Here is a 27333-nt window from a genome sequence, read left to right on the forward strand (position 1 = left end):
GTAGAGTTACAAGTGCTTTACTGTCAAGTACCACAGCATATACGGTGCTTAAAAAAAAAAACCTTAGACGCACCCATCCCTGCAGGCTGTGGCAGTGATGTCTACCGATGATCTCAAGTGATCATGTTATTTCTGGAGCATTAAAGCTACCCTTTTCTCTTTTTGTTTCATTTTGCAGGTTTCGAAAGCATTTTGGAGGGGCTGTTTGGACCAGGACTTGTAAAAGATCTCACCCTATTCAAAGGTAAAGAGCTGTGATTGCTGTCACAAGTATCCTGTCAGATGTAACGGTGTGAATGTCGAAGATGTTGGGTGACATGGTGGCATTGCTGTGAGGCTGCGGTGTTAACTACTTTTGCTTCCTGGGGGGTTTGTTTGTGACTGGGGTGACCTCTGTGTGGAGTTTGCATGTTCTTTCCTCTTTCACATAGGCTTTCACTTGGTTCACTGCTCTCTACCCAGCTTCCACAGACCAGACTAGCCGTGCCCGTTCTTTTTGTTCCCCCATGCCTACATCATGTGAACCTCCAGGGTGTGTCCTGCCTCGTTCCATGTGCTCCTCATTGGGGATAAGCTGCTTTCTGATGAGAGGTGGATATTGCAAGATACCTGTTGCAGTGTATATGGAGCAGCATAAACCTTAATGTGATCTATCCTGTAGAATTAAAGCTGCATGAAAGGCAGACGACAAGATAGGATGTTATTAAAAGATTGGGGGATTTTATGTCTTTGCTGAAGGCTTTAAATATTGGCCATTATTCTCAGTACATGACTGTCCTACGTCCAGACTGACAAAACCTAACCCCTTTCAGTAGCCTGATTAGTCCTTAATTTGCTATTAATTTTAATGTATCAGGTCTTCTGTATTTTAATTAAATAAAACCGTTAAAAGAATGCACTTTACGAATGTCTGGTTCATGTGTTTTTAGAGACTGTATTGATAATGGAGAGTCAAACATACAACAAAAATAAACATTTGATGAATTTCCTTTGCATGCTTAGAAGCTTTAACCCTTTTGGATTTTTGAATCGGTTCACTGTATACCATTATTTCAGGGTTTTCAAAAAAACATGCTAAAAGGCCGTGCGTGAAATGTCTTTGTGGTGAGTTTAAGTATCTAGTACCCAGGAGCTGTACAGTTTTCTTCCTTGCCTGACACTTCCACATTGAATGCTCTAGCAGTCAGTATCTTGTGCTGCTTTCATTTTTAATGTTGAGTCTGAGCTTTGCTGGCAGCAAGAGGCATAAAGGTCTCTATGCTACTCCAGAATGCAGAGCAGGTGCTTTTGTTTTTGCAAGCCTAGTGCCACAGAAATGCAGGTGACCTAAAAAGTCAGTTGGCCTAATTTATCAATAAAGCAGGCTTTAAGACCCTTTTTGTAAAACCTTATTTATGTAAAATGGCATTTTTAAAGGAACTTCTTCTTTGTTGCTTTATTTTATATATATATATGGATGTGGTCTACCAGTACCCATTGGAGGGAAAATGGCCGTCTGGCACCCCGTTTCATGTGCTGCAGGCAACAGGACAGGTGGGGTCAGGGTGGCATAAGAGTTATCTGTATGAAACAGTATGATTTGGGGCGACATTGATTTATGAGGTTTGTTGTAGAATGTTTATTAGAAGGTCTAAACATGGGCTTTACAAAATGGGTTTGTGACACTGTTGACAAAAGAAGCAGTTCACTTTGTTTTGAAAGTAAAGGACTTAAACCACTGTGCTCTTATGTTTTTATCAATTCATGGTGAGCAAAATCAAAACATTTGGTGGTAAAATCTCCTTTAGGATTTTTTGTCTTTTTATAGCTATTTTTACTCTTATTGGGCTCTGTAGCATGAAAACAATCACAGGTGGGCAGTGTATTTAAACATGGGAGATTCAGCCTTTTCCTTTCTAAGTTTGAGAATTTGATTTCTGAAACTTAACTGTTTTTATAATTCCAATAAGAGTCGTGTCTTAACAGGGTTTGGCTTTGTCAGAATATATATATATATAAGACAGTAGAAACGAGAAAGAAATGCCACTTGAGATTTTATATTGTCATGGCAAAAAATGCCTTTTCATTTGTGAATGGGTTTCAGATGGAGTTTGGTAACTCGTGTGCTTAACCTGACATGTTGTGTGGGTAATGGCATGGTGTCTATTTTGCCTGTACTGCAACAGCAGGGTCTTTAATTTCCTGCCATTAGGTAGTGCTTTTCATCCCCAAGGATCATATAGCTCTTGTGACTTTCTGCAGTAAACGAGAGGTCTTATGCTTTTAATGTTCGTTTAGTTGCATTTAAGTGCTTCATGCAAGTGCGGGAATTAAATGATATTTCAGTGTTTTTTCCCGATCTGAAACATTTTTGCCTTTATTAAAGCTTACAAGTGCAAACACCTGCTCCACAGCAGTAATGAGAAATTCACACAGCGGCATGATGCAATCAATGTTCTCAGTTAAAAAAAATGCTCTTGCAAAAGAGGCATCAAGCACGCTCTTCACATTAGAAAGATTAGAGTATGTAGGTTAGTGCAAATTGTTAAATCCAAACTTATTGCAACATATATCAATATGACTGGCTGGGGCTAAGCATACTTTGAATAACTGGTACATACAAATAGCCTGAAAAAATAATGTATTCCAAATGTTACATAGTATCATCTTCAAAATAGTACATTTAGTGTTGAGGCCTGGTCCCGATTTGTATATTTCTGATATTTGTTTGACCATTTTTTCTGATTGTTAAAAGTTTGGCCTGCCACCGGCCTTACACATTGTTTTCTCATTTCCTCTCTTTGCTTTGTTGACTTTTCTCCACATCATTAATTTGTCCTCTCCCCACTGTTCCCTCAAACATTTGACGCTTTAAAACCGGTGGGCTTACGCCAGAGCAGCATGACAGCTCTGGGGGGTGTGTGTGGCTACGGTACTTGAATGACAACGGGACACGAGTGTCTGTCAGTGCGGACGAAGAGTCGTTGTAGCATGAACACGAGGATGGGTCATGAACAAGGCAGGTGGTTGCTGTGTTGTGTAAGCTCTACAAATACAGCAATGTCAGATCAAACGTAAGGTGTTTTTTCACACGAGCAACAATACATTTGCTGGCTTCCCAGAGATCTCATTTTGAGTACTGGAGGAAGATTGTTCCAGTTTCCTGCCAAGTAATAAAAATACCAAGCGTATCTACTTAACGGATGCAAAAGACACCAACCAAATCATTTGTCAACTTGGTCCTCATTTTCCAATGGATATTTCTGCCAGTTGTACTCTTTTAATGATTTTGTTGGGCTCACTGTAATCTAGCTCCCAACCTGATGTAGGGTGAGTAAACGTGCGATTACTCAATGGCTGTGAGAGTCAACATAACCTGTTGACTTGATTTCCAAAGTATTCAACTTGAGGAGAAAAGTAGGTACAGGTAATGGGGTCTGCAGCAACTCCTGGAAAACCGTTCTGGGTGAGACTGAAGCTGTGAGTGAAATGGACAAAAATCTGTTTTCAGGATTTCTCCTAAAGCAGTGAAGTGCTGATTCAGCTCAGAGCTGAAATGAGCTGGTAAACTCACAACTGACAACCCACTGAATTTAAAAAGAGTAGGGGTGTTCCAAATACTGTGATGTTTCACCTGCTAACAAGTGCTCATCCTGGATCATTTGAGGCACTGGTTTATGTGCAGGTATTTTCATTTCCCGTAAATACTCCTGTTTTTCAACCTCCCATCTTGGTTTCTGTTAGGGCAAGGACATTAACATGCACTAGCAGATGATTTATAGCCTAAACATGGCTTTGTGAACTTTTTCCAACAACTTTCAATTATTGACCTTTTTTCCTGCCTGCACAATGGACAGCCATATTAAAAGAAGAAAAAAAGTGAAATTTTCTATGGATAAGGCAAAATCCTTCTATGTACAAGTTTACTTGTTTGCACTGGGTCCATATTTCCAAGGGTGAAGACATTTTAGTTTTTTTTGTGGTGAACAGTGAAATCCATTTGATGCTGCAGGCGTAGGGCTGGCTATTCCAGTGTTCTGTGCTCAGTGTCATGTATAAGCATAGTTCTGCACTTGTTTCAGTCCTCATACTCCTTTTCTGTACTGTTCTGTTAAGAGGAGAAGGATGCACACAGCCAAGTGAAAAGCAACAGATGGAAATTGGCACAAGCCATCATAATACCTGCTGTGAGAGTGCTACTGCACTGTGCAGTTTTGATTCCTCATTTCTAGGGATATTGGATATTTCGGAATATTGGAGACTTCTGCATTTGGCATAGTGATGGAGTGGGCAAGCCCATCAGGAGGAAAATGGTGCTCTGGAGAAGGATAGAATACATGTGCTGCAGTTTCAGGAAATGCATCAAACAAAACAATCCTTTGTGAATGGATGGGCCTATTTTAAAAAACAACAACATGCTGTATGAATATTAATATGCTGCAGTGTGCCCTGGGTTGCAGACTGTTTCCACTGCTAAAGCCAAGCACTCCTTAAGATTGACATGTCTCATAAGAGCATGATGCCGTATTTAAGGTTTTTTTGGAATCTTGCATAAATGTTCACTTTTTTTAACTTTGTAAGAGCTTCAGTTGTGTATTGATCTAAGTAATTGATAAAGTATTTTGTTAGGACAACGATTTAACAAGAAGCTGGAATTGGTCATATCTGACCTTGCCCAAGTATGACCACCTTTGACTAGTGCCATAGTCTTCTAATGTGGCAGTCTGCCTAGAAGACATGGATTCTGCTTATCTTAATGTTTTTTTTTTAAGTGATCAATTTGAAATGTGCATTGAGATGAACATGGGGGATTTATAATTCAAGCAGTATGGGGGACATTACAGAACTGTTTGTTTTGCATGCAGACATGGACAGAGGTTGACTCCTGAGCACACTCTGGAATTAAAACGCAGGATCCTGGACCAAGAAAAACCAAGAGGCAGCACTAGATCATTGTTTCACGATTCCTTCTGAACAGCGGTTCTCTACTGCCTCAGTGAATCATAGAAAAAAACTGCTGTAGGCTTTCCTGCATAGCTTTACAAAGGCGGCTATTGAAATTGAGTAGCTGGTTTTATTATCCAGGACCTGCAAATAATCCCAGATGGTGGCTTTTGGGGATCAGCGGAACTGCATGTGTGAATACTAAAGGAAGTGCTCCGACAAATATTAGGAAATATGCACGTCTTCATGCTCAAATGTAGGTACCATTAACAGGTTCTGAGATGGATCTTAATACAGTACTTTGACTGTTGATAATTGCTCATCAGTAAGTGGGTTGCCCCTACATACAACAACCAATAAAATATCTTTAAGATATAACATCAATTAGCCTATGGTCTAAAGTCTGGTAAATCCCAGTGTTTTTCCCCATTGATTTTTATGGATCTTTGACAAATTGCATGCCTAGACTGTAAAACATGGGTTTATGCATTTATGATGACAGAAATTATCAGATGCATATATGGCCTACATCTTTATCAAAAAGACAACCTACCATAACCAGCTTCAGAGTTTATTGGCACTAGCCTTAATAAACTCAAAACATCAAAGTTATGAAATGGCCTTGAGAAATTACTTCCTGATGTTATTTGTCACTCTCGAACTGGATTTATCGTCGAACTGATTTGATGTGTGCAACACTTTGCCTGGATTGCTGATCTCTGTAGATGTAGAGAAGGCCTTTAAATGACAGGTTTGTCAGGTTGTTTCATTAAATGAGCTAAACCTGCCTGCGCGTCCAATAAACCAGTGACATTCACTGCTGGTCCTGGAGGGCAGCAGTGTGTTACAGGTTTGTGTGTGACTGGTTCATTGTCAGACTAGTCATGGACACCATGGTGAGAAAGTGAAAGACTAAGTGAAAAGCTAATAAACTAATAATTGCTTACACTTATGTAGTGCTTTTCTGGACACTCCACTCAAAGTGCTTTACAGGTACTGGGGATCCCCTCCCCCACCACCAATGTGCAGCCCCACCTCGACGATGCAACAGCAGCCATAGTGCGCCAGAACGCTCACCACACATTAGCTATTAGTGGGGAGAGAGCCGAGTCATGAAGCCAATTCATAGATGGGGATTATTGGGAGGCCATGATTGGTAAAGGTCAATGGGAAATTTGGCCAGGACGCCGATGTTACACCCCTACTGATTTTGAGAAACACCCTGGGATTTTTAATGACCGCAGAGAGTCAGGACCTCGGTTTTGTCTTATCTGAAGAACGGCACCTTTTTTACAGTATAGTGTCCCCTTCACATTAGGAATGTGTAGGAGTGCAGAGGAGCAGTGTGCCAAACCTTCATCCTTCATTTTAAAAACCATTTGGCTTCAGTAGATGTATTTATTAAAGATGCTCCTTGTCCCTGTTGTTTGCAAAGGCCATTGAACTGTGAGCACTCTACATCCCAGTTGCTCTGGTGTTCTTGAATTTAACATCCTTCATAAGGTTCTTGTCCTGGTGAGGGCCAGACCAAACAGGAGCCCATCGTGAAAGCATTGCGTACAGGGTTTGACTGGGAGCACATAACTGCTCAGACCCTGGATAGGAAGCCGTTCCTTTGTAGGGTGGGTTCAAGCGCAGGTGGCAAGAAGCATAAATATCTTTCTCGTGATGACTAATCTTGCTCATTACGCCACATTATCACAACTGCTAATGAATTTGATGTTGTCTTGGATCTAAAATTAATTATAGCAAGGTGCAGATTGTGCCTCTAGGAAATCACGCTTGCTTCCTCTTTGTCCTGCAGGGCTCCTGATTAGTCTCCTGAGGGTCTTGTGTACACAAGTGTCAAGGTCACCGTCTTGGTGTCTCAGTTGTATAAGGCCAGCATTATACCTTAATTACTGTGCCGATAAGCAGATGGTCAAGGTTCCTGGTTTCAGTTTTGGGTAGTTTAAGTTTAGAATTACTTCTTGTGACATTTACATCATTAGTAGCCAGATAACTAAAGATGCTAAAGCTATTCGATAAGGTTTGAGCTGGAATGAAGCCTGACCATAATTACCTCCCAATAAAGCCAAATCATGTTGGTGGTTTAGTTTGGTTTAGTGGTTTAGCCCACGTACTTGATATCTTTCACACTTCTTGATTGGGTCCACTGACTTTTCCCCAGTGGGATCTGCACCAACCTCCCCCAATCCTGCTGCAGTACAAACAGCCACTAGTGCATTCAGAGAAAGGTTGGAATTTCACAAAATTAGTTCCTATAAAATTGGTATACACACAATCTTTGTGATGGCACTGAGCATGGCTCCATTATCGTTTAGCCTCTGTCAATCTTCGTCCCATACTTATTGGTCTGCTTGGGGGGAGGGGGTGAATTATTTACTTAAAATCCCCTTAGAAAATGCTGTTTTCTCTAAGCTTTTGGCTAGAAGAGTAATCCATAAGTACAGCTATACTGACTTCTAATTAAGGAGGAAAGAAAGATGGAAACGTGTCCCCTATTCAAGCCGCAGACCAAGACTGAGTGCTTAGGTGTCACTGTGACAGACTTAACAGTGATAACTACAAGCAGGTGTTGAGAGTTAAAACTATTCAACCCTGCCTGCATTTTACGTCTGCAGTACGAGATGAAGTAGCTGCTTTTTTTTGAATCAGAATATGAATCATTTGCTACATTTCTAAATTTAAGCAAAAAGGACAGAGCTGCCTTGATCCCAAACTCAAACACTTGACTAAGCCAAATAAAAAAATAATGCCAGCTCACTGGTTTCTTAATGTCTAGACCTTAAAGTTGTTTTTTGGTTATGTTGCAAAAAAAATCAACTGTGGCAAGTTAAAAAGAAATCATGTGACCTATTTGACCTGTTATGAAACACTCAAAACCTTTGTTAAATTTTAATGGAAATTTTTCCATTCAGCAGTATGACCGTTTTGTTTGTACCTTTCTGAAATATTCAGCCAGTGTTTTAAGAGGCGCGAACCTGCGTCAAACAGAGGAAAGGTTAGCCTAATGGGACACTTAAAATAGCCTTGCCTTCTTTTCATGCGTTAATGAACTATGCTGTTTATGTCTCTTTCAGGATGTTGAGCATCGGTGGTACTTTTTGTAGCTTAAAAGTTTCTTTTGTCTTATTGATTAGGAACATGTTTGATAGTTTTCCTGTAAGCATTTCTTCAGACTTCAGCAATCTCAATTTCTTTGTTAAGAGACCCTTTCTTTGTTTTAACCCTTAAGCACAACTGAAGTATAACCTTAGATTCTGGTCACCTTTTGCAGCAGCTGAGATACTGTAGCAGGAGCTGTGTTACAGATGCAGCCATTCAAAATGCGCGGGCGATACCGCATTATTTTCCGGTACGCTGTACGCAGTCTACCGCAAGCTACCGGTAAATACCGCGAGTTACCGGTAAATACCGCTAGCAAAATAATAGTATCCGGAATTTCCGCAAGGTGGAGCTAATAAAGCTCAACCTCTCATGTTTGAGCTGTAGCCATCAAAGTCTTTAACGAAGATATTAATAATAGTATTAATAATAAATGACCTTGGACAAGCTGTAAACTCAAAGTATTGCCCTGGTCCACATTCTTTTTTTCATTGACCGTCTTTGTAAAAGTAACGCCACAGCATTTCGCAATCACGCATTTTTTTCCAATCATGCAAAGTACAGTGATTCACCATGCCTTTCACATGCTCATAAAAGAGATTGATTTAGGGACATAAACATATTACCGTATGCAAACTGTACTGTATACAGTATGTATATGTATATTTAATGTCTTAACTGTGCCCGTTTAAGTATTGAATATTCATATCTAATTTTACCACTGAAGGGAAATCTTAGTAGCTGAGCATAAAAACAATAGGAGCATACTGCAACGCGTGTGAAGGCCATAAACGATATTAATTTTGGAACATAAACATACAGTATATGGCTGGTCTCGGTACTTTAAAGAAAACATACACGAAACATGGTTTCATTATGACCAGAATCTTGAGATATTTTTAACTTGATTTACAGTATTTGAGAGGTATGTCTTAACACCGATACTACAGTGCTTAAGTACTACTCACGTATATGTTTCTAGGTTTATATTATGCATTTCATACGGTCAAATTACTTTTGAGCAACTAATAAGAAGCGCGAAACGGTATGCGTTTTACTTTCGTTTCGTGCTGGGACCCGTGGATTGATTAGAGATATCAAGTACATACAAGTCATTTTTTAAATGTTGTAGTTCGTCTTGAAAAAATGTTACGAGTACATCATCTATCAACAATTACACAGGTTCTGTTTCCATATTGCGGATTTTGGTTACGTAATATTATTTTCTAGATTTCACGTTGTGAATATATGATTTGGGCAAACAGAACCGCAAAGAAGTACATTATGGGTTGTTGTTTTTTTTTGCAGTTTTATCTAGAACAAGCGATGCTTAAACCTTTGTCTGATTCTTGTGAAACTATCCACACGACAGTTACAGTACCTAGGAGTTGACTTCAGTGATGTCACTGATGGGATGTTTCTAAAAATCCATCCTCTGTAAAACGTCTTCTCTAGTTGTCCTGCATATGTATTCGCTAATGAAGCTGTGTGTTCTGAGCCTGGATCTCTACATTTCTGTATGAACCACCTTAGAGGGCTAAAGACAGCTTGTGTTTAAATTGAGTGTAAGGCAATTTATGCTTCTAAAGTCATGGTCAGCATTTTTGTACTGTGCTGTAAACTTGTTCTGTGCCTAGTCACATTATTTTATAGCGTTTTCATAGCGTTATCAAATCTGGTGGCGCTGTGTTAGTTTCCTGACTCCCATGTCACATGGTCTGTGATTGTAACCTGTAATACCGGTTTAATTCGTCACAGCCAGCACTCCGGTTGTAAAGTAGAAGCAGGCGAGATTTCCAGCGAAAAACACCTCCCCCTTCTTCAGGTGTGAGGGTCTTCTGCTCAGAATGAAACGCTAAAATGTAATGTAGGCTCTGAATGGGTTCTGACTTGCTTTAACAAAATATGTTTACAAATCCTTTCACCTGGCATTTTCGTAGTTAGAAATTATGGAACGCTCTGTTAAAAGCAAGGGAGTTTTTATGTCCGTTGCAGTTCTTTTGCAACATGAATATAATTATATCGTTATTAATTTCTTGAGATACGCGATTCCATATTATATTCCCTTTTAATCAAATTCTAAAAGTATGCTTGTTGACTCCGGTATCGCGTTAGTTAAAGACTTCGATGCTTAAAATGTTTAGGAGAAATGGAATACTGGTGTGTATGTTTTCTTTAAAGTACCGAGACCAGCCATATACTGTATGTTTAAGTTCCAAAATTAATATCGTTTATGGACTTCACACGCGTTGCAGTATGCTCCTATTCTTTTTATGCTCAGGCACTAAGTAAAAGGAGATGCTTCATATTGCTTGACTAATTTTAAAAACTAAGTTAGAAATGCAGACGCTCCCTCGGTGCGCTGCTCTGGTGCGCCGGCTCTTACACAGTGCCTGTCTGCCGTAAGCGTTACAATATACATACCCAACACTGCTTGTACCCATCTGTCATGCAAATAAAACACCTTGAATTGAATTGAATTGAGGGGAGAGGGGGGAATACTAAAGGCAATACTGGCTCAATACCCTCGATGGGCTTTGACGTGCTAATGCGTTGGTTTAACAGTCCGGGTGTGGCAGGCTTCCAATGTCAACTCGACTCGATTGGAAGACAATGAACGTATTTTGTGATATTTAGAAATATAAATTTGTTTGGTGCGAGTGAGGTTTTATTTAATCTCTGACCAAGGGAAACGTTTCATTTTTTCAAAGAAATGTTTGTTAAAAAATAAAGTCATAGTTCTATGGGATTCAATCACAGACCATGTGACAAGGGAGTCAGGAAACTACTCTAACACACAGCGCCACCGGATTTAATAACGCAATAAAAACGCTATAAAATAATGTGACTAGGCACAGAAAAAGTTTACAGCACAGTACAATAATAAATGCTGACCATGACTTTAGAAGCATAAATTACCTTACACTCAATTTAAACACAAGCTGTCTTTCTGTATGAACCTCTAAGCTGGTTCATACAGAAAATGTAGAAATGCATTAGCCTGATTATGATTAAAAAACACATAATTAAACACGCGTTTGCGATTTAAATCAGAACACGATTTAAATCAATATAAATGTTTATATTGTAACGCATACTGTCCAGCCTCCATTTCTCTATAAAAATTTACTCTGTTGCACACACACACACAATAGAAGGAGGAACCGCTGTCAGAAGGGAAGATATGTTCAAAATATCGCAAATATCGTTCATGTTGCGATATTTTGAAATATAAAAGTCAATTTATTGTCCATAATATCGCTATTCTATTTTTTCGAAGAAATGTTTGTTAAAAGAAAAGTCCGGCACCAGCTGGATTCGATCACACAACCTCCCAGTTGCTAGTCACGCACCTAGACCAGTCGGCTAGAAGACAGCTCGCATGAACAGGCAGGCGAAAAAGCCCTACACAGCCCTGTCGCAGCACACGAATACCGTTATTAAATTCTTTAGATACGCGATTCCATATTATATTCCCTTTTAATCAAATTCTAAAAGTATGCTTGTTGACTCCGGTATCATGTTAGTTAAAGACTTCAAAGCTTAAAATGTTTAGGGAGAAATGGAATACTGGTGTGTATTTTTTTCTTTAAAGTACCAAGACCAGCTACAGTATATACTGTATGTTTATGTTCCAAAATTAATATCGTTTATGGCCTTCACACGCGTTACAGTATGCTCCTATTCTTTTTATGCTCAGCTACTAAGATTTCCCTTCAGTGGTAAAATTCAATATCTACAACGGGCACAGCAAAGACGTTTTTACTGTAAGTCTTTCTACGACAGACCAACGGACCACGAGTGCCCCTGTCGGTCAACCAATCACGTACTGCGGTGCCACGCGTCATCTTGCGTCATACTGAGCGACGTCACCTGCGGTACGTGTCTGTGACGCGCACTTTGAATGGCTGCATCTGTACCAGTGTGGTAAATGAACTGAGGCATCACTCCTGTGCTGGAGTTTGTCTTATTCGTAGGATCATAGAAAGCAGCACTGCTTTGGTTAAGCTTGTTCACAGGTAGTTTTCATCTGTGCACAGATAATTAAGCATTGCGATATTAAGGTACCCATTTGTCACCTGTTGCATATACTAATTTGTGGATTTCTCTTCCAGGCATTCAAAAGGAGTAAATTAATCCTTGTTCTGTCTAGTTGCAAAAATACGTCTGAAGTGTGAAACTGGGTTTTCTGTACTTTTTCTGAACTGGGGAATTGTAGGTGTATTAAAAGTGCGATTGAGACCTTTTTTAGCGCAATTAATAAAACAAACCTGCCACGTAATGTTTCAAGGTGTCTAAACACCCGCAGTGTATTGAAATGAGACTTCCGCTGCTTTAGAAGGAAACTGACTGCCATGGCAACAATCCTGACATGAATTTATTGAAGCTGTCTGCATCAGGCAACAGTGGTTTTTTTTTCTCCCTTTCTTTTTTTAGCAGAAATGATTTGATTTCAGGATGATACGAGAAAGTGCTTCTCATCTTAATTGGTATCGCGACCTCCGTGATGTTCCTATTAAGGCATCGGATGTTTGTGGCCTTCCCTTCACAATGTGCTCTCCTCAGTGGTTCCCAGCTCGGGTTCTGGGGGTGGGGGGTGTCTCTTCTGGCTCTTGCTCCCGCCAAATTTTTAATCACAGGCTAAATGATTTTTTTGACACGTTGCTTTGATTCTCTCCTTTCGTTCGTTCATTGTAAATTGACCACCTGTTTAAAGCCGAGTCCAAAGCAAGTAGAGGAGAAAAGTTGTTAGAAACTATGTGCCTAAAGTCAGGAATTTCTGAAACTGAACCAAGAACTGAGTGCAGACACAAACCACGAGTCTAAACTAGCAGATAAAGGCATGAGTAAGAATCGGCAGCGGGAAGAGTTGGCATGAGAGCCAACGAACACAGGGCTTCCCAGGAAAAGGCGGAGTGTTTTCAGTCTCTTCTAGGCTCAAAAGCATGTAGCTAACGAGCATGACCACATACCTGTTCTACACTTATTTCAGCTGTCAGAAATCCAGTCCAGTCCAGAACAGAGAGCGTTTTCCTTCACCGGAGGAATGCAACTGTTTTGCAATTATTTCAATGCAACCAGGCTTGGTGATGGAAAGCACGCGCACACACAGTGTAGGTGTGCTGAAGTGTTAAAATAGTGCCCGGGAGATGCACTGTGTTCAGCTTGAGTCGTGTGGAGGGCATCTGTCCTGCCCTCAGGTGGGTTTGTTGTGGGTTCAGGAGTGAGTAGTTAATCCAATCCACAGTTTTGCAGTGGGTTGATTTTTCTTGTGGTATGCAGGTGCTTCGAGACCTATGGACTCAGTCTCGTCCTTATTGCTGATTAGATACAGTAGTTTACTTGTCAAGGCTATTGCAGAGGGATTATCTACAGTGAATCCAAAGTCCACTGCTCTTCAGTTTTTTGGATATTTTACTTGTTTTAGAAGCAGTAAGTCAACACCCTGTTCTTACCTGCATAGTGGATGCTGGATATTTTTTTTCTTTTGCTCTTCATCTTTTGCAATGAGATCGCACATCTTGAATGTTGTCTTGTCGTACTTGCTTTAATCTCAGAACTCGGCTGCATTTTGATGAAATTTGTCTGAAATGTTCTTGTTTTGCTGGGTCCACAGATTGCGAACCAGAAGTCGTATCAGATTGGTCATTTGATGAAAATTGTCTCTTCTGCTGCTTAAGACGAGAAAAAGTAAAGGTAACTTCCTCTTCATGTCTTTCTGTGTTCCTTTTTGCTGTTACTTTGCATTTTCATTCAGTGGCCGACACCATATGGTGGTTCAATCTTTGGAAGACTAAAAGTTTTCTTTTGAGTCCTTTTACGTGACGGCTTATGCAACCCATATATTTTAACGTAAGGCATGGTTGTTGGCACTTTTACTTCAAAGCTCATGGGTTCTGACTATAAGTCCTGCTTGGAGACCCTTGTATGTGGAGTTTGCATGGTCTGTGTGGCCGTGTGGGTGTTCTTTGCTCCTTTGCTTCAAGGCAACTGAAATGGCATTTGATTAAATTTGCTTGATAAGGCTCTAACCCAGATAAAACAGTTGCTGAAAAAGAATGCATATCTAATGTCAAAAATGGTTATTATCCCTTTTCACACACAGCTTCTCTCGCACTCACCACTGCATTCCTGAACCATAGGCACCTTGTGTGTTCCACCATACAGTCTGCCTGACTGCACACTGGTTCTAAATGAGAACAAGCTGGCATTAGATGTCCAGTCTTACATTTACATTTATTCATTTGACAGATGCTTTTATCCAAATCCATTAAATATGCAAATAACAGTAGTATTAGATGAGCATAATCACGTCCTTGCCAGTGATCCTCCCAGATGACTACATACATTGTGCTGGCAGCATAGCTGGTCATCAGGCATTGGCTGGGTTTGTTATACTAGTGTAAAATCCTGGGTTCGGTATAGTGTTTCAGGCATTCATGTGAAGGACAACAGAGCTTTCACTGGCCGATTATCAAACTTTATTGATAAAAACTAGCCGACCAAGCCAGACGAAAAAAAAGAATCCAGAAGAATAACGGACACAGCGCGAGCCTGCACTCTCTCCTCAACACTTTTCCCTGGGTCAGAGATTAAATAAAACTTCACTCACACCAAACAAATTACCACATACTGAACACTGAACATGTTAACACAAATATGTCTCACATTAGACCCACCGTGGAAAAAGAAACGTCCACGTTTCTAAGTAAATAAAACCATAACTAAACTTTATAACAAGTAACAAATACTAGAACAAACAAGTATTAGATGTAAGATCATTAAACAAAATGAAACCACTGAAACACTTTGTGTACATTTTTGTTTAACTTCGTTTTACAATATAATCCCTGAAACGGGCTGGCAATTTAACAGGCCTGCGACCTGGCATAACCATATGTCTCACACTAGTTAAATATGAGGGCTCTTCCCGTAGTCCTGACAGTTCTTCATCGAGCCTGTATGGTCAGTGTTACATTGTTGGTCCTTGCCTGCCTCTTTGCTCACTCTTATGATTGGTTTTCTCTGGTCTTTAACAGCGTTCTTCTCTGTTAAAGAAAAGAGAGACTACCCACACACTTGGTCTGCTTTTCTTGCGTATTTCTCTTCTGTCTGTGCCCATGCCAGTCACATGATGGACACATCAGAAGCCAGCATCGTTATTATGGGGTGATGGGTCACATTCATGTGGAACCCGGAGCTCCAGTTGTGTAGCACCTGGTTTGAGTTAGGATACTTTATTAGGAAAGCTAGTTGGTTCTTACTGCTAGATTGTAGGAGGCCAAAAGTCATTTTAAACAGAAGGGAATTTATTTGCAGTGCATGTTTAAGTAGGCCGGCCTTTTAATTTCTTATGGATATTGAAACACTAAGGCAGGGTCTGTGGCGTGAAGGTGTTTCATTGTAAAACTGAAGACACTAGTGTACAGGTATATTGTTAACAAAAGTCTTGTACAAGGCATGAAGGGAGGTATAGATTACTTAACAGGGAGGCAAGAAGTGCGATCTATGCTTGTTCTGCAGCTACAAGTGGAATTTTTTACGGATAATAGCTCGAAAGCCATTCCAGCTAATAACATAGTATTGCATCAATTGGTAATTGTAAACCTTTTTTTTTCCAGAGTTAGGAGGAACCTCCATTCCCAAGGTGTTCATAAATTGGGAGATCTTCTGTACTTCAGGGTTTTTTTCCCTTATAACTAATCCCATTGGGATGGGGATGTCCTTGAACTGCCTCCTGTGGGATTTACTCTTAAATGCCTTCGAGAAGAAAGAGACCGAAGCAATGACCTAGAGCTTCTTTGATTTGCTTATGTAAATTGATCAAGTGTTAAATTAGTTTCTACAATTAATGACCGACTATAAATGTTTTGTTACACTGATTTAGCCAAAAGGATAGGAAGCACTCTAGGATTTATAGCAGACGAAATGGTTCCAGAGAAAAATCTCCTGGAACGCCATCTGGAATATTTTGTTCCCAAAATTAAAATATCGGGAATTTGCACACTAAGAGGGTTCAATTCCTGGGGCACTATCTTCATGTATAGTTTGTGTGATCTCCCGGTGTTGAATTTCCTCTGGGTGCTCTGGTTTCCTCCCACAGTCCAAAGACATACTGGTATGTCTAATTGGTTTCTGGGCAAATGGGCCCTGGATTTTGCCTGTTTGCCTGTTTTATGTCCCGTTATGGGCTGCCCAGGATCTGTCCTACCTTGTGGCTGTTGCTTGTCGGATTAGCCTCCAGCTCACCTGCGCGCCTTTATTGGAGAAAGTGGTTTGAATAGTGGATGGATGTCTTGGACCACAGCTGGTAGAATAATGAGGTTTGTGCTGTACCTCACTTGTGTCATTTCATGGTCTTCCTGCTAGTGTTGCTGTCCGATCATGGTTTTTTAAAAAAAGTACTGATAAATCATAATAAGAAACCTGCATACCTGTAAACGGTTTATGTAGATCACATCAACGTTGCTGAAGTAGCGACGGCAGTGAAAACATTAGAATATGTGAGTGACAAACATTTGACAGTTATAGGAGATGAGCAGAAGAGTTTGGTTAGGGCGCTAAGCTAGCTTTGCTCTACCTTGGAGCTAAAGGGATTATCTGAAAACTGGTTAATTGACTAAACTATTTCTTAAACAGTCATATTCACGATGAATTATTCTGAAGTTAACTGTGGTTGACTGGTTTTTGTTGATCAGTCAGTTTGTTCTGTGATGGCAAATAAGTGTGGTGCCCTAACATTCATGTTGCCAGGTTGATACCAACAGCATTCCCTTTTCTGTGCTGGCTGAGGCATTGCTGTTGTGCACTTCAAACCACCAGACCTGTATGCCAGCCGAATGTGCTCGCACCTTTGCACATTCCAGAGCTTCCTTGATTCTCTTCTGTAGTGTTCATTCAGGACATTGAACAGGTCCAGAGATCACCATTTAGGGCTTTAACATCTGTGTATCGTGGTCATTCATGAATGATACCAAAAACATTTGATCAGTGGTTCATTGATGATTTAGATGAGTGTGCACTGTCTTAGAAATACACAGTACATGTATGGACAGTGATCTGTATAATCTCTTTGATGGCTGTTTTACAACAAACCTTAGCACTTTCAGTTTTGTTTTTTAATTTGGCTTGTTTCACCGTTTCACTTCCTTGTGCCTTCATGTTTTAGTTGCCTGTCCATTTTGACTGCTCTGAAGACAATGTGATGTCCATGTCTGTACTGTGTAATCGGTTTTCTAATTTTTCTTGATTTATTGCCCTGGGATTGGTAAAAGCCAACGTAAGGCAAAATCAGTCCTTTCTCATTGCTGAGCTATATAGACAGACAAAGGTCATTCCAGCCGTCATCATAGACACTCCCCCACTGGCCGCCCAGAAACGCCTCCACACGGCCCTCCCTGCGGCTCTCGCCGGCCACCAGGCAAACCAGCGGCTCTGCCAGCAGAACACTTGTCAGCTTCTCACGGGCCAAGGCTGTCATGCTATACAGAGGTGTCCTCTTTTTCAACGGGCACCCTGCTGTTTGGACTTTGAAACCGATGCTCCTTATCTTCTCCTCAGTCTCCAGGTCACTCATGTTACCCTCTCCTTCATTCACAGCATTCATTTGTCATTCTGATAACTGGTTCATTTATCAGAACTTCACTATTAGTCCAAAAACGGGCCTTTTTTAATTTCTGCTGTTCTGTTTAGGTGATGGGACCCTGGAGGGGTCTTGACAGTAGTTGAGACAGGTGGTGCCAGATCTGATAGTCCAGTTATTTTGGTAGCGTGTTGTATAATTGAAAAGGTTTAGATTGCTTTCAGTTTTTGTTTTAGAAATTGAAATATTGGAAGATTGAAATTTCACTGTGGTCAGATTTTCTTCTCTTCTGAAAAGGACATTGGAGCTTTTGGTTGGAGTGCATTTCACCATTTTCTTGGTATTTCTGAGTTTCTGTTTTTGAATGCTTTGTGCCAACGGATTTCTCTTGAAAGGGCACCCTTCCCTGCATTTGTTAAATTGTGGGCCTGAGATTTCAGTTCTGGGCTTTTTTTTCCCCTGTGATGGTGATACTGTACTTAACAGATGCTGTAATGACTATCACTGTGCTTTTTTAGCAAATTTGTTGGGTGATTGGCCCGCTTAGCACAATGGTTATTTTCTGTCTCCTGTGGCAGCTGCTGCGGTTTTTGCTAAACATGATCAGCGCTTGCCTGGAATTTGTGGAATTAAATGTTGATGCAGCTGTTAAAATACACATTGTTCCTTTAGAAGCCAGTGTACAGTGTTTCGAAAACCCTTTTATGCCCATTATGTAGTACACCAATATAATGTCTAGCATTTGTAGTACGTAAAGTTTTAGCTTGTTGTAATTTATTAGGTCTTGCACAGATAAAATGGGCAGAAACTGAATTTATATCAGGAAATAGCCTAGGGGAACTCAGAGTGATGCTGATTAGTCTTGACTGTATTGATATTTTTGCTTTGACCTGCTTGGTTAGAAGATGACCTTTTGTCCAAGTGGCCGAATAAAGGACGCTCCAATGTTCACAGAAGTCCGTTCCTGTGTATATCGAAGTATTCTCAAGTTTTTTAGTTTCACCTGAAGCCATCTGTCTGATGCCAGAATTGTACAACAGTTAAGGATTATGCAGTTATAATTGTAAGCATAAATTTCTACATTGTAAACAAGCAGGAAAACCTTGGGTTAGGTAACGTACTGCTTATAACCAAATTACACCAAAGTTGCTTTTTCTGTGAGTGCTTTAAAAACTTAAGGGATTTTCGATTTCAAGCTGCTCCATTCTTGTGTCCTGGCTTAGACTTCTGAGTGTGGAACAGCTTGATTCTGCAGTGGGAACCAGTATTATTCATTGTGGTTATACTGTGCTTTGCCATACAGCCGTACTGAGGTAGAAAGCCATTGCCTGAAATCCCCACCAGGCTTGTAAATGGTATAGTCCTCATGCCTCAGACAGCAGTTTAAGGTTTTCATGTCCCAAATAGAAAGAAATGTTCATTATGTATAATGCTGCGAGAAACAGTTTTTTTTTTAGTTGTTTCAAGAGCGTTAGCTTTCAAATACTGAGACGATGTGCTCCGAGTTATTTGTTCACTGTGGTTCCTTATTTCTCACTCGCTTACATTCAGCAGAATGGAGCTGGGGGGGGGTTCTCTGATGTACCTCAGCCCCTCCCTGACAAAAGCATGGTAGACCTGTAAGTGTACACAAACAGCATGTGACTTGCGGTGTTTTCAAAACTGCACATGGTTTGCGATTTGATGGCTGTAATCGTCTGTAAAATGTTAAGTGCCATAATTAAACTGTCCACCTGCCACTTGGTGTGCGCTAGTTCGAAATTACCTACTGAAAGCTGGAGCTGCCTCATAGATGAAAACAGTGCATCATGTATCTACCTTAAACTGACTGTGCACAAGAAATTGACAGTTTTCTTGTCAAGCAGCAGAAGTCCCTCTGAGGTTTGGACCTCTGGCACTCAGGACACCGAAGCCCTGGAGTTAAGTAATTCTAGCACTTGATGGCAGAAAGCTTCACGAAGCCTACACTAGGGGCATGTATGAGAATAATGCAGTTATTAGACTTTTAACCTTAAAATCATCTGCCGCAGGTATATCGTTATCAGGTCGTGTGCTGTAGGCATTGCTCAGCCAGTTACTTTTATCATTAAAACTGTCATAAAGCTCAGGAGGTTTTTCCTGTGCTTAACAATTGTACATCTCCATGTTGTAACTTCATTACAGAAGCATGCATGCATCTGATGTACCGTTATTTGAATTTCCCTGCTTTTGTACGAGGAAAAGAGCACCGCACTTTAATTTTTTTTGCCAGAGTTTTGTTTTCCATTTCGTTGAACATCCCAAAATGGATTGAGCACCCAGTGAAGCAAAAAATGTATAAAGTAAAATAGTTTTAAGTGTTATTTACAGTTAAAATATCTGTATTCCTGTTCATATCTAAAAAATAATTCCCTGGATACACAGTTTCATATGGCACTTTATATAGACTGTAAGGGATGTGCATTTTCATGTAATATTTAAAACACAAAACAAATGATTGCTTTCAATCACCATCCCACTGGCACATTATTTCGTTTTGTCTCAGCATGTCATTGTCTTTATAAAGAAGACAAGACGATTGGCTGCTTCTTATAATAACTTCAAATTAACAGCTAGCTTATTTTTATCCATCAGGCCCAGCTCCCAGCTAATTGCCAGACATCACACCTTATGCTGAAGGAGAAACGCTAAACTGGCAGCAGTACTATTTTTTTTTAACTCTAAACGAAGGATGTCTCCCGCACATCTGAACATATGGAGTTGTGGAAGGTTCTGATATCAGATACCACGTATCATTTGACCACGTACCACCCCCTGACCAAACTAAAGCATCCAAGTACCACCTACCAGTCATCTTCTCATAGGAAGCACAGAAAATCTCAATGACCAACACGAGCGCGTGCGTGCACACACTCACACACACACAATAAAAATAGCACTTAGTTAATTTGGATCGTACTGCCTTGTAGCCATTTTCTGATGCTTGCCAACGCTAGCAGTGCTGTCTGTGTCAGGGTCAGCAGAAGAGCTAGTGTCGGTGGCCCATAGGGTTGCCATACATCCGGATTTTCCCGGCCATGTCCTCTATTTTGATCCTTATATCTCCGTCTGCGGGGGAATTTTCAAATATCCAGAAGTGTCTGGGATTTCGAATCCATTATTTTCACCATGAAGAATAAGTAACAAGTTATAAAGACGGAAAGAGAATTTCTTAACTTCTTTCAGTTTTCGTCCTGTATGTGTATGATTGTCATGAGAGAGCGAAATTGGGCGTCAATATCGGAGTCTTTCCTGAGTCTGTGCAGTGCAGAAGCACACTCCCTCGAAGGCTCCCTGTTTTGTTTCTCATCAGAACTAAAAAATAAATGTCTGTGTTTTCGAAGTGGCAGAGAATACTGGGAAGCTGAATGTTTGGTGTGTAAGCCTGGTACTTTTGTCTCCGTGGCAAATAAAGGTGTACTTGACTTGCAAGCCAATATTGACTCAGACAAACACAAAAAGGCAATTCGAGGAGAAAGTTCGTCAACCAAATTTGGCACATCTAGGCTGTTGGTAGTAAACTCTTTTGATTAATAGTTGGACAGCCCTTTAAAAAAGGTATATTTAACTTTGTGTTTAATTATAGAGTTGAATTTAGTGTTCAGTTTAATGTGTTCAACATTGATAAAGCTCGTCCTTGCTGGCCTGTGATTGGACAGCAAAGAAAACCCTGCCTTGCTCGCACCAGCTTGATCCTGATCGGCAGAATTCTGCAGCAGTCCTGTCAGGTCTTGGACTGCTTGTTCTTGGAAGGACTTGAATCGGAATGAATGGCTGCCCAGGTTTAGCACTGGACTGAGGTGCGGATCACCAGGGAATGCCTCTGACAGTGCAGTAGATGGTGCAGAGTTCTCAAAGTGCTACTGTCTAAGTTGAACATATTTCTGTTTTTGACCCAAATAGCCTTACATACCCAATCTTATGTGCACATGCAAGGTAATCGCCAAACATGCATCACCACATTTTCTTACCTCATGCTGGGGAGGCATCAAGGGGTTTCAAAATGGGACCTTCATGTCTTCTACAACTGTGCCTGCCTCTGTTGTCACATACTTTAACTTTAAATCATTTAGAATTGTAGTGTTAATGATTGCAGTAAAATGCATGTTGCGTTTCTGCAGTTTCAGTGTCTGTCATAGTCATTTAATTTCTGTAAATTGTTGTGAAATTACTAAATGGCTTAAAAAAAGTCTACTACTCTGCAGGTTGACTACCCGTTAACCCAGGAGTAGGTAACGCCAATCATTGTGCGCTAAAATCCTGCAGGTTTTAGAGACACCTTTCAATAAGCACCTTGCTAAGACATGAAAAAGCCCTTTTGACCTGTCCTCTTAGTTCCATTAAGTCATTAAGGGCTGAGAAGGAATTTAAACCACCAGACTGCTAAAACTAGTTCACATGAAATGATTATTCTTCCACCCAAAATCTTGTACTTTTTCCTGTAATTAATATAGCACTTAAGTTTTATTAAAAGACTGCCAGACGAGCTAAAACTCACTGGGCTACGATGATCACCAATATAGTGATGCAGATACTTTTACTGAGAATCTTGTAATTACTTCAGCTGCACTTGCAGTGTCCTGTGTATGCTCTCTCCCTCCCGGGTGCTTGTGGTAGTCATTGAGCGGGCGATGAGAAGGGCAACAGAGAAAATGAATGTAGTGCTGAAGTGGGTTAACAGAACGACTGTCTGGCCTTGAATTTGCAGGTGGTGTTGCTGGACACGACATGGGGAGGAATAATACAGCTCATGTGAAAGTTGCTGCCGCAAACAAAACACAAATGCTGATTTTTGGGCAGCCCACCTAGCTTGACAGTGGATAGAAAGAGCACTGAAGCTGTAGAAGACATAGGTTGCCCTGGCAGCTGTGATAATGAGTCCAAACAAGACTGGTGAGAGTATATAAGGCTGCAGTATAAGCCTAAAACTCGAATTATAATGGAGATTTCTCACGGCTACACTGCTAAAAACGCACTGCAATGTCTGCAGTTTCCCTTACAGGATCAATAAAGGATCTATCTAAAAAAAGTTAACGACAGTCAGGAATAGCTGGATGTAAGAGTTTTCAGTCATTTGGGCACATTTCCAAAATGGACAAAGACACAAGAGCCAGCCAAGTCTTGGTGGTAAAGAAGGAAAGGCAGCCTAAGGCAAAACTGGGGGAAACTGTCATAAGTGTGGACTAAAAATAACTCTGCACACTACAGAGCAGTTTAAAAATGTTTATAGTTGACATTTCTGATAACATGTGAAGGAGGCAAAGTTGGAGGAAAGCTGTCCTTTCCATTGAGGGTTGAAAAATGGTCTTGTTAACTGCAGAAGGGTTAGGAATGCTAGATCAACAGGGAGTTGGAGTTAGTGGTTCCAGCCACAGGGCAAACAAGTTAGTTGACTCCTAGAAGTAAAGTTGTATGCAAAAGTTTGAGCATCCCTGGCCAAATGACGACATGTTTTGTTGATTTTCTAAGTGGAATGAAGTTAACACAACCCCTGCAGTGAACAGACTTAAACTTGACATTTCTGTAAATATTAATGCACACTTACTGTTTATTTGTTAAATTTCACAGATTGGAAAAAAAATAAAACATTTAAATGTGGCATGTGCAAAAGTCCAGCTGATCAACTAGTGTTTTTTCGGAACTTAATTGACTTGTTAGGCCTTAATCTAAGTCAGGTGATGACAATTCCAGAGCTTAATAAATTCTGAGTCTTCAAACCTCTCAGGGTGTTGTGCTTACACTCAACAATCATGGGCTCCTCTAAAACCAAGAAAAATCTCTGATAGGCCTGCTTGTAGACTTGTCAGGAATACAAAGCAAAACCCCCATATTACTGCAAAGGACCTGCAGGAAGGTTTAGCTGGCACAGGAGTAGTGGTGCACTGGTCTAGTGTGCAGCGTTGCTTCCACAAACATGATCTGCATGGAAGAGTCATCAGAAGGAAACCTTACGTGGAATCTCATCACAAAAGTCAACATCTGAAATTTGGAACACAACACTTAGGTAAGCCAGAGGCTGAGAGACAGATGAAGTAAAAATTGAACTCTTTGGCTACAATCGCCAAAGGTACGTTTGTAGAATAAAAGGAGAAGCATTTGAAGAAAAGAACACGTTACCAACCGTTAACCATGGGTGTGGATCTGTTATGCTTTGGGCTTGTGTGGCAGCCAGTGACTGGAAATATTGTGTGGGTAGAGAGAAGAATGGATTCTAGTAAATATCGACCAATCCTGGAATGTCCCACAGTCAATGAAGAAACTGAAGCTGAAAAGGTTAGATATTACAACAAGACGATAATCCAAAACATACCTCAAAATCAACCATGAACTACTTCAAGAAATGAAAGATTAAGGTTTTGGAATGGCCTTCACAGTCCCCAGACTTGAATATTATTGATAATCTGTGCGTAGATCTCAAACGTGCAGTGCATGCAAGAAGACCTAAGAATATTTCTGAGCTTGAAGCATTCTGCAAGGAAGAGTGGGGGGGAATTCCTAGAGCAAGAATAGAAAGACTGTTAGCTGGCTATAAGAAGCGTTTGGAGGCTGTGATTTGTTACTAAGTACTGACTGATAGGGTGCCCAAACTTTTGCACATGCTACATTTACTATTTTTTTCAATCTGTTAAATTCAGAAAATAGATGGTAACTGTGCATTAAAATTTGCAGAAATATGTCAAGTTTAAGTTTTTTTGCTGCAGAGGTTGTGTTAACTTCCTTTCACTTAGAAAATCAACAAAACATAATTTGGCCAGGCGTGCCCAACGTTTTACATACAACTGTAGCACCCAGTATTTTAACACCATTGCTGAAAAGTCAGAATGGTATCAGAGTACAGGATGTCCTTTAACGGTGCCTGTCATCTTTAAATAATGTGACCAGATTCGTCTCCAGCTCAATTAATGGCACTAGAGCATATAGCTGGGTATTAGAGTAAATCAAAGAATTGGAGGCAAAAATTCTCACAAAGTGAGGGAGTTCTTTTCAGTATCAGGGATATAATTAAGGTATTGATCAGTTTTGAGCAGAAGGGAGATTAATTGGGGCCAAACAGTAATCCACATTTCAAGAGGGATACCATCAGTGCCAGGCGATTTACCCTTCGTCATGTTCCTGAGCTGCCTCCTTCAGCATTGATGTATGCGTACTCGACGGGTCTCTGAAGGAGAAAGACTAGAACATGGAAAAGGCTGAGGGAATTTCATGCTGATCCCAGTCTTATTGAGTATCTGAATATGGGAGTTAATTTGCATAGAATCAAACTGCAGATCCCATTGTTCTGGTCTCATGGAAGAAATATCTACAGAGACTTCATTTGCTACAGAGTCTCAGTAGTAGTAAAGGGTTTGCAGTGCCCACTGCTGACATGGCAAATCTGCCTACGTCTACAAATACTAAATTGACATTTATTGCCTGGGGTAATCCCAGAAAAGGATTTGAAAAAGTTGAGTATGTTCTAAAAAACTTTGATTCCCTTTATATGATCTTACTTATTTTTAACATGCTTGGCAGGTGTGGTAGAATTACATTTACCAATGGAGAAGATTTGAGTAACGTTGAGTGGCCGGAACATCCCCTTATAGGTCCTAGAACTTTGTGCGTTAATAGAGCTGATAAAATATATGTACTTTTTGTAAATGCAGTTTTATCACTATTCGCCTTTTATGCTTATACATTTCAATGGAAGTAGCTGTGCATTTGCCTGTCAGGAATGGGGTACTGTCGGCAATTCGAATAATTGTATGAAAATTGTAGAGTCGGACGTCTTTCATTTAGGACAGTACTCCTAACGCTTATTTATTTTTTTTAACAGGAACATTTAGTTGGCTTAAATGACCAAGTCTTGGAAGCTGGGGAGAGAGCCCTGTGCAACCAGGAACAGTCCAAAATAAACAGGCTCGAGCGGCAAGCGGAAGAATTCCTTAATGCTGTCTTTTACAGAAAAGGTAAGGAAGCAAAATGAATATCGAAACGACTATCATTCTCTATTATATACCCAGATTTATGTCAGTGACCTGCCCAGGACGCTTGTGATGATAGCAATGCCAATGGGCTCAAACCGAAGTCATCTGGATTGTAGAGCTCTGTCTGCGTTTGGACATAAGCCTTTACTCCTTAAGCTATGCCCAACGTAATGCTTTTATATCTTAAATCTGTTTGGGGTAGTAGAGGCAGCGCTGTCTGCAACATTGTGGTCATTAGTGACAGACATAGATTCCAGGACACCCACGACCAGCTCCAGTCAATCCCAGTTCCACCCATTAGAAAGCCAGGAATCCTTGTTCTAAATAGGCATAATTGGGCTGCCTTGTGACACAGTGGTTAGCATTGCCAAGGCCCTGGAGCGCTATATATAAATATTCTCCCCATGTTTGTGTGGGTTTCCTCCAGATACTCCGTGTTTTCTCCCTCAGTCCAAAGACTTCCTGGAAGATTAACTTCTGGGCAAATTGGCCCCGTGTGTGTCTGTGCACACCGATGGGCTGGTGTCCCATCCCGGGTCTATCCTGCCTTTTGCCCACAGCTTCCTGGAATAGCTTTAGCTTTGCTGCACCCCAGTAATTGATAAAGTGCTTAGAGAAAGGATGGATGTGTATTATTATTTTGATCTTTCATTAGTAGGGCGATTTGCCTTTTAGGTTGTTTGATCTGGAAGGATTTAGGTACAGAAGTCCTCTCTCTTCTTCAGAAGATCAGACAGCATGAAGGATAGTTTTCCCTGTGCTCCATATGTGCAGTTAATATCGGCAACTGTGCTACAAAAACGTGCTTTGGATTTAAATTACTTTTGAAGGATTTCCATCACCTTCAGTATTTGAAGGATTACAGTTTACAATGTAGCTTTTCATTTTCCAGCTGAATATATTTTGAAATTATTTTCCATATTATATGAAAAGCACTGCGGTACCCTCTAGCACTTTAAACCTGATTTTTCTCTGCGTATTGGTTGAAACTTGACCCTATGCTAACTCCCATTCATTTAATTTATAAATCTAAATATTCAGCGATTATTTAACTGTGTGCCCTCTGCTATCACACCAGTGTTTCCAGGGATACGCTTAGCAGCTGGCAGTAGCTAAAAGAAAGATATTTGTGATATTTCTTGAAAGAAAAAAACACTTAGTGTTTGGACCTCCGTAGTTATTGGACAGCATTTCTCAGAATTGTATCTATTTTCAGATAGTAGTAAGGTATTGAGTGATATTATAATAGGCACAATATGAGATCTTGGCCAATCACTTCGGCCATTTTCTTTGTCAGTTTGTTGCCCTTCTGTTTTCGTGCGCAGTAAAATCCAGTTGGATTTTTTTTTTGTTGTCTCTGCAGCAGATATCCCTCGGGTCTCAGACCCCCACATTCCTCTAGTGGCTCGCGAGATAATGCAGCGAATGATCCGCCAGTTCGCTGCTGAATATACCTCAAAAACCAGTTCTTCTCAGGACCCCATCCAGCCCAACGGCACTAAGGACCAAAGCCTGCCGAAAGCACCCGCGCTCGCTCCTCCTCCTCCTCCTCCTCCTGCTGCTGCTGCTGCTGCTGCTGCCTCTGCACAGAACCCCGTTCTCAGCAAGCTTCTCATGGCTGACCAGGACTCCCCACTGGACCTCACCGTCAGGAAGTCTGAGCTGGAGCCCAGTGATCAAGGTACCAGTGACCATGCTGTACATCTCCATTCTTGCCCATCTGTGCACTGGTTCTCT

General features: G+C 40.6%; 1 protein-coding gene across 5 annotated transcripts in view; it reads left to right on the plus strand.

The window, feature by feature from the left end:
• Positions 1 to 27333, plus strand: part of lcor (ligand dependent nuclear receptor corepressor) — a 92154-nt gene that overhangs the window by 24907 nt on the left and 39914 nt on the right. For 3 of the 5 annotated variants that reach the window (XM_088915378.1, XM_088915376.1, XM_088915379.1), the window contains exons 2-5: positions 179 to 244; positions 13649 to 13728; positions 25446 to 25578; positions 26960 to 27277. In XM_088915378.1, the coding sequence (XP_088771504.1) occupies positions 27013 to 27277 (265 nt within the window). In that variant the 5' untranslated portion in view covers positions 179 to 244; positions 13649 to 13728; positions 25446 to 25578; positions 26960 to 27012. The remainder of the gene's footprint in view (positions 1 to 178; positions 245 to 13648; positions 13729 to 25445; positions 25579 to 26959; positions 27278 to 27333) is intronic. The other 2 variants (XM_088915377.1, XM_088915380.1) reach the window with 1 other exon arrangement.

This window comes from Atractosteus spatula, chromosome 5 (assembly GCF_055471065.1).
Source record: "Atractosteus spatula isolate fAtrSpa1 chromosome 5, fAtrSpa1.hap1, whole genome shotgun sequence".
Taxonomy (NCBI): domain Eukaryota; kingdom Metazoa; phylum Chordata; class Actinopteri; order Semionotiformes; family Lepisosteidae; genus Atractosteus; species Atractosteus spatula.